The sequence below is a fragment of the Mesitornis unicolor genome, unplaced genomic scaffold, assembly GCF_000695765.1.
Source record: "Mesitornis unicolor isolate BGI_N332 unplaced genomic scaffold, ASM69576v1 Scaffold14165, whole genome shotgun sequence".
Lineage (NCBI taxonomy): Eukaryota > Metazoa > Chordata > Aves > Mesitornithiformes > Mesitornithidae > Mesitornis > Mesitornis unicolor.
In genome coordinates, this window is record NW_010183546.1 from 1 (window position 1) to 8,860 (window position 8,860).

Here is an 8,860-nt window from a genome sequence, read left to right on the forward strand (position 1 = left end):
CCTTTTAATTAACTTTATTTGACACTTCAAAACCTGATTAGCTGCAAGACTAAAACTAAAAGAAAAATTAATCACAATCCTATTATGACAGTTGCTTTCCAAAGTGTTTTTCCAGACAATGTTTCCTTTATATTACTTTCCAAAAAGCTCTGAGCATGTTTCTTTTAATTTGTAATGTGAGAAGCGCTAAGGCCTTGTCAGAATAGCACTGTCTACTTGCTTTGCTTTCTTAATTCTCTTTCTCTGCACAATTCATACAGATTTCCATACATGTTAGTATTTGCTCTGAAAACACCATGTGCCTCAATACTGACACCAGTGAGCTTGTAAATACACTACTTCCTCTGTTTCTACCAATTTCTTCTCCTCTCACATCGTTCTGCTTGACAGTATATCATCTGCAAGTGCAATAAGCTGATGTTCCAGCCTCTGAAATGGTCCAGCCAGTAAAAAAAAAAAAATCCAGGGAATTCAGAAATGAGATTCTACTGGACAGCAGCCTATAACTCTGAGGAGAGGGAGAGGTAAAAAAGAAAAATGGAGCACAACTAAAGGAGAAAATGCTAAGAAAATGAGAAGAACAATAAATGAAGATAAAAGATAAAATTAATCATCGATATTTATATACTACAAAACCAAATTAGGAACATTTTTTTTTCTTCTGATATTTAGATCTTTTCTGAAATAGGCACCCACATACCTTCCTCCATATGTGGATAAACAACTGTTTTCTTCTGTCCTTACGTATAATCCCAAAGACTTCTTAGAACCATCTATTTATATTTTAAGCTGAAATCAACTACACTTTAGCTGTTACTAACCATAACAGGAATGATTTTGATTTCCGAATGCAGCAGTAAAGATGTCAGCTAAGTTAACTAAAGTAAGTTAAAAAAAGAGTATGCAAAAAGGAAAGCAATCAAGTTTGAAAATTCCCATCTGATGCAATCTTCACCTGGCATCAGCAGTCCATTTAGTCCCAAGCTGAAACCGACTTATTAGAAACAGACACCTCATGTCATCACAGTTGTCTTCCCTTTAAATTGCACACCACTATTTAGTGTTTCCATTTCATAATTTTTAAAACTTGTTTTCATTCTTTTTACTGAAATACTCAGCTCATTTACCTCAGTGAGAAGCACTGGACAGCTGTTACTCAAGTGCTTACTAAGTTTGCCATTTTAAACAATCTGAACTTCTCTTAAATACTCCAACTTCAGTCTTTGAAAATCAAAATCCACGTGCTCAAGAGAATAAAAAAACAGTTTTCAAGGAAATATAATAACAACTGAAATACGACGTTTGCTATACCTAACAATTTTAAGACTACAGTTAACTTCTACAAGTATTTTCCTGAAAGTCATGAGAACGCTAGCTCTTATCTAGAAAGAAATAAAAAGCACTATTTGGATGTGACATAAAGCTCTACTGTACTACCTGTCCCAGGAAATTACGCGAAGTTTTTGAGGGTTTTTTTGGTGTGTGTTTTGTAACAGTTCCAGCTGTCCCAGTGAGATCTAGTAATGGAAAATGCACTGAATAATCCAAGAGTTTTAAATTATGATATAGTTTAGCCTACATTTCAGTTCCTGATTTACAATTCCAAAAGAGACAAGAACAGAAAACAATATACTGACAAATTCACATGACTTTGTGCAGTACCATATAAATATCTGTATTTCCACTTATTTTCAAATACACAAAATACTCACTCTCCTAATGTCATCTAGTGTATTAATTTCTGGTGAAAGTCCACCATGAACGCAAAGAAACTGTTGATTTAGAAGAGCAGCAAGAGGGAGACAATCAAATGCTTCCATACAAGCATCATAGACTCTTTCTGAGTACTTTATTTTACCTGCAGGAAAGAAAATTTAAAACTTTTAAGAATTCCATATTAGAAAGAAGAAGTAATCTAGTGCATCACAATTACAACAGCCAACCTCAAAGTGAATGTTTAAAAAAAACCCAAAGCGACAAATATTTTTGGGTTTAAATGAGCATTTCGAAACACAACAGCAAGCCCATGTCTAAGACATATTCTCTTCCAGGACTATATTTTTTATTCATTTCTTCTTCTGTTATTTCAAGTGTGGAGAAACCATTTTTGGTTTTTTAAAAAAATCGCAGAATTATTTTGCATTACACAATCATACAGAATACTTCGGTGCAATCATACAGCATATTTCAGTGTAAAATACTACTGAGAAATTAGTGATTTCTCATTTACATTGAAAAGCTAAGAACTGCTTATAGATTACATCACTTTTACCTACATCAAAGAGGGTTTTACCAGGGTAAACGACCCATTTATCACTGGATCAATACTTACACAAGCCTCCGAATGGTGGAGCAACTCACATCACCCAAAGAGTTACCTTACTTGTATAGTTGAAATCAGTTCCCCAAATGGACAAATTTGGACAGTAGGGTTTTCTTGTAGCCTCACAATGCTGCTCAGCTAGTTACTTTGCACTCCTGGTTATTGCCAAGACAGCAAAAGAACCTTCCTTCCACCAGGATTTTAAAATCAGGATTAATACATAAAAATTCACTCTCTAATGTATCTTTACAGGCAGCACTATTCTACTTAACTTGTGCTCCAATGCCACACTTAACTGCAAGTAATTCTACAAAAGCCAACAGGGCTTCCAAATGTTTGCGAGACCTCAATTAAACTCACAAACATCTCTCAAGCAAAATGACAGACCGTGGATCAGCAGGTTGTAAGCAAGCTAATTTTACATTCCTAGACAGTACTTACATTCTTGCTTAAAGGTAAAATACTCTGTTAGGTGTCTGCACTCATGGTTGCCTCTCAAAAGAAATAACGTGCTTGGGTAGAGAATTTTCAGGACCCATAAGTACAGAACACACTGTTGAAAAACAAAGATATCCAGTAAAATAAACTAGTTTATAAGAACTTTAAAAAAATATTTCTGAGAAACATTGACTAAGAACGTTAACAGCTTCAAAAGCAAGTATAGCTTAATGTGCCATTTTAAAATACAGCACTACTTCCCCAGGTCCAGTTCTGGACATGAGTTACACAAATTCCTCATTTTCTTAAGAACCACCACACAGAATGCTGAAAAAAAATATTTATATTTACTTGACACTCAATAATAAAATAAACTCAGCAGAATTATACTGCAGAACACTTTCACCCAGACAAATAATGCATGTATTTGTGCCTAAAATCTAGTATTATAACATGATTCTAAACACTGGCATAAGAAGGAAAGCAGACATTTCTTAATAGAGATTGAAGGAAAAAACCCCCGTGAAACTATTTACATTAAACTCAGCTATATCATTTGGAGACCATTTTTAAACAAAGAATGGACGGAGTAAACCTCTCTTTTTCCCCAGAACTGGATAAGCTATTTGTTTATTCAGTGTTCAAGTAGCAAATTCAATGAATTACATTAAGTTTCCATACATTACTATTGCAACATCAGGAGCGAACAGAGTTGAGGACACAGCTACAGAACAAGCACAATTCTTTTTCAGTTTAGAGTCAGCTATCACCTAGCAGACTGAATACCCAAAATGTATTTCTTACATTTTAAATCTGATTCTTGTACTTTTAACTGAGCACAGACATCAAAAAACCCCAGGCTATGTTGAGGTCATCTGCAAGTTGTTATTATTACTGTTCTTAATCAATACGAGTATCCTGCAGCTGTCATTCTTCAAAGTTATTTTGCATAGACACAAGCACATGAAGGAACAAAGAAAATAAAGGAGCACTTAAAAAAAACAGCAAAAGTGAGGAAATACATCAAAGACTTCAATTGTGAAGTTTAGCTAAACTAATTCCTGCTTTTTTCTTATCTTCTTAGTAAAAATATGAAAAATAGTCATTTTTCTAATGATACCACTGGATTCCAAATGTTTCCATAACTCTAAAATATCATCATCTACTGCAAAGTCCTCAGACTATTAAAACTGTTTCCCAGCAGAAAGCATAATCAGTTTCTTACAAATCAACTGCTTATCATCAAATGAATACATGAATTAATTTGGCAAATTCTACAATTGTGAACTGTTTTAGTTAAGTCAGTTTGTATGAAAAATTTGTAAAAGCTGCCAATCTTGAAAAGATTCAAAAGAAACCTGGCAAAATGGTGCCTTTCTTTCAGTGGACAGATACTACATCCGATTAAATTGCTGAGATTTCCACGTTCTCAAGTATGTCACCTATCAAGAACAGAAAGAATTTATATTTTACCTTTCCTGTAATTTTCTATTATCAAATACAGGCAGACTATTGTCAGAGTTCTCTACGTCCTACTACTTCCAGTACAGAAAAGAAGAATTTGTACACACCTATGTGAAGGATTTCATCTTGATCCCAGCAGATTATTATATACAATCACAGTAGCATGTAGTTATCTTTCCTATTAGAAGTGAGGACATTTTTTCAATTGAAAATGGGTTACTACTAAAATATCAATGCAATTAAATATGATTTCAGGACAGACTGATTAAGAATTTATTACTGAAAAATCAAATTTCACTGTTCACACATTTTGAGAAAATTTCAGCTTCACTTTTCTGTGAAAAGCCAAATATTCTATCAAAAGTATATTAAGTAACTGTATATGAGAACTCCTGGAGGTCAACTAATCAACTAAATGTTGATCAAGGCAAAAACTTAAGTAGGAAAAAATTTTTAAGGTTAAAACTGAGAACTGAAAATGGCTGATTTTCATGTACTTCTTTTTTCTTTCTCAACAGGACCACAAAGCATAGCCCCACCATCATGTGCTTGCAGCAATACAACTTCATTCAGATAATCTGCTACGTATTTCACTGATGTTCCAACAGCCACTCAAGAGCAGAAGAGATCAGACTATCTCAATGAAGAGAGAAAAGCCTTTTAAGAACGCTGGAGTGGTTTTCAAGAGTATATTTACCATGCCAAATATTTCATTAAAATTAAATTAAAATCATATGAAGAAAAAATAAATGAGCCTATTCTTATTAATATATTCAAGAACATCCATTGTTCAAAAGTTTTTTTCTAAGTGCAATGTACCATGTTTTGATGTATTAACATACAGTGCTGCTATGTAAATGTCCTTTTCAAGGACAGTTACATTATTTGTAATCATCAAGAAGAGGCCAAGAAGATTGAATTAATAAATAGGGAATGTCTGTTGAAATTTTTCCTCATAAATTACTTAAAGGCAATCACTCTTGCTGCATCTCCTGCTTGTCTACCATCCCTAACAACCCCAAAAGGCATTGTGCATGTCCTTCACAATATATACCTCTACATGTTATTAGAACAGTGTAATTTTAACACAGAAATGAAGTATCATACATCATGACTTGTAAAATACTGTATCAAATGATATGCCACTCTATTAGATTTGGTATCTATGAAGAGATCCCAAGCCGAGGCACTTCCCAAGCTGGTTCCAGAAGAACAGTTAACTTAAAAATCATAGCTCTGAAACTAATTGATATGAATAAGTGAATATTGCTGGAATATAGCATATACTTAATAAGCATGCTGAAAGTTTAAAAAAAAAAAAAATTTAATTCAAAATACCTGAAAAATTAATGGCAGAAACACAGGTCATCCTTAGAGAATATCTGTAATCGCCCTCAGAATTTTAGTAAAGTAAAACAGTAATAATTTAAAAACATTTGATTATGTAAGTAAAATGAATCTACTTCATACAGATAAACAGCCATAATAAATCAAAAGTCCATGCAGCCATGACTCACCTGTTCTCCAAAAACATACAAACACACCTTCCTGCATATTGCCAGAGAAGCAGGACTATGTCTACTAATACTATAGAATTCAACTTTTAAAAACTAACTAAAGAAAGAGGAGGAAAAATTAGTAAGTCTGGTGATTTCGACGGCACAGTCCAAACAGCTGGTCAATATCCTCCTGTAAGCAGGCCTTTGTCATAGGAGAAAGCACAGCAAGGAAGAACATATTCACATGTTAAAGCAGACCTAAAGTTTCATTTGAAAACCTCCGTGAAAGTGTGCTTATAGAAAAACTTAGGACAAGACATTAATATATTCAGTTACCTCTATACTAAAATAACCTCTGTCTACATAGTCACCGAGGAAGAGGTATCTTGTGTTAGCAGGTGATCCTCCCACTTCAAACAGCTTCATTAGATCAAAGAACTGGCCATGAATATCACCACACACTGCAAGCAAAAATTTTGTTCAAATTAATTAAAAAAAAAAATCTAACAGAAAAGTTACTAAGTTATAGTTAAGTAAACAGCCACAAAGTACTTCTAATTAAGAAGAAAGGCAGGTATAAAGCAGGAATAACATAAATTTTTGAAACTTCCTCCTTTGCTGTTCATTAAGACGCTGTCCTCACTGCCTGTGACAACACTGACGATAGTCCTATTTGAGTCTAGCACATTGTGGAATCTTTTTCAGACACAGTTAATGCACTGAGCATTGAGGTCTTGAAAGTTGACAGCAACTCTTTACTGTCCTTCCCAACCCCTCAGGCACCTTTGCAAATTCTCTGCAGTATCCATATTTGAAAATGCCTGCTGCTTTGCAACAACTTCCTGTCTCCATGTAGGATTGAAAAAAGCAGGGAGTTTGCTTTTGTTTCTGAATCAGACTAAGATATCTTTTAGTATCATCATATCTTCTCTTTGCTCAGTTGCTTTTCTCTTTCAAATAACCACGTTCACCAGTGGTCAGCAACCTAAGGCAGAAGTGCCAAAGACAGTAGATGGGAAGACTTTGAAGAGCATCCAGCAATGCCAGGTCATCTCACAAATTTTAAGAAAAACTAATTTAAAAATGTATGGAAGAGACAACTACTCCTAACTCCTCATTCCCAAAGGACTTCCCAGCTCAACAGAAGTCAGGAGCTGTCTTCTCACTTCTGCATGAGGTATTGCTGAAAGCAATTAACAGGAACTTGAGAGACCATGCTTTCTGTTGACGCAAAATGTCACTGATCAACTGATGAATAGCATCTTGTGACTTCTCAGAGTTTATCAGTAAATTTTTTTGGGGAAAAAAAGTTGTTCTAATTTTGGAAAGAAATATTGGATATGACACACCACACTTTAAAGGTTGTTATTCCCTTGGAGCAGACCATTTGTCATCATGACCTACAAAATATTAGACTAAATGGAATCTGCCTTCTTTTATGTCACTTTTCCTAAGATTTCTACTCAAACATTGCAGGAACTTCCCCTCTTTTTCAGCTGCCAATATACCAGTAGCTCTGGATAAGCGGAAATACAAAAATTCAAAACATATGGACAACACTGTAGTTTTGAGCTTTATCTGGAGCTTCAAAAGACTCTGAGTTCAGACAGTCACTTAGTAGTTTCCAAAATTTCAATCATTTAAAAAAAAAACCTCAATAATAATTATGTACTGTTTAATTGTTTTCATTTATGTGATACTAACAAATTAAAGCAAGCTGATGCCCTAAAATAAGCTTTTCACATACTAATTATATCTAGGCCCATATAAAAGAAAACAAACTCATATGAAAGAAAATCCGATTCCAACACAAAAATCCAATCTAATTTCATTATCATACATAACAGATATGCAAGGTCAATTATTTTCTCTGAGTCTGGATTATTTATAAATAAAAGTACTACAGGACACCAACTCCACCTTCCACCAGGTCAAGCAGAAATATAACTGGTCAAACCATGAAAATACTCCAAAAAACCCCAAGAGTCACTTTTGTATCATAGTGGATCTGGTCCTAGTGCATTAAAGATGCTAGAACAATCTTTCGACACTCTCCAGGACTACAACCCTCACAAGAACATGGTTTTACAAGCAGTCATCAGTCTCACCTACAGACAAACTGTAAACACGTATTTTTCACTCAGAATTCCAGTTCACAGTATTTGCTTCAAACCACAGCAATTAGCTTCTCTTCACATATTTAGATTTCAGGTAATTCTGAGTTCATTTTTCTATTCCAGGTAGATGTCTTTATGCCCACTTACATTGCAAGAATTAGAAATCTGTAATTCATCAGCATTTAACTACTTTATATTTTGCCATTTTACTACCAATCATACTGTTTTTTCCAATAGTTTTAATGCCTTCATTTTGCAAAATAATGTGCAGCGTATTTTTTCAGACCATTTGAGTGCTGTTAAACAAATGCAGTTGTGAGAGATAATTCAATGAAGATTACACAGAAATTTTATTTTAGCAATTTTTAAGACAAACTCTGCTACTGAAAAAATCTGGCTTTTTTCAAATTTAATTATGAGTGAAATAATCTAGAAACATTACCTGTAATAGGAGCTTCAACTTCTATCATAGTTTTTTCCCTCCGTAATATTGCAGCACCCTCATTGATGATTCGAAGTGCAATTTCTTCATCCACTCGACCTTCTTTTATCAAGTGGTTCTTCAAAATATCAACCCTTGGTCTTCCATCTGTGTCAAACACTTCTTCAGACGTCAAGCGATGTGTTGGTGGAAAAGGGACAGCTAAAATTGAAAAAGAAGAAACAGTAGTCACAACAATGCTATTTTTAAAATCATCTCCATCTAAGATTGGATCTATTACGGAATAGCTGCTATCCGAAGCAGCAAATTTGCTTTTCAATCAACCAACTTGATGACATCACTAAAAGCTGGATGGAATAGTGCTATCTGTGTGAGTGTTTTTTAAAAAATAATTGTCTATAATATGCAAGTTCGTAGAAACTAGAAAACAGAGTTAGAATGCACAACAATACGTACAACTTTTGGAAGAGTCAAAACTGCCTCTGCAAAGGGACATCGTCTCTCTCTCATATACTGCCATTCTCTGAAGGACTCAACAAGTACTGGAGATGCAGATGACACTAAGTTGGGAGGGAGT

General features: G+C 34.4%; 1 protein-coding gene across 1 annotated transcript; it reads right to left on the minus strand.

The window, feature by feature from the left end:
- Positions 1-1,712: 1,712 nt before the first annotated feature.
- LOC104540382 (serine/threonine-protein phosphatase 2B catalytic subunit beta isoform-like) lies at positions 1,713-8,573 on the minus strand (the record flags this gene model as incomplete). Its single annotated transcript, XM_010184183.1, has 4 exons — positions 1,713-1,858; positions 2,765-2,876; positions 6,061-6,185; positions 8,284-8,573. Coding segments are annotated over 4 exons (673 nt in total), but the record flags the coding sequence as incomplete, so codon positions are not given.
- Between the last annotated feature and the right edge of the window lie 287 nt (positions 8,574-8,860).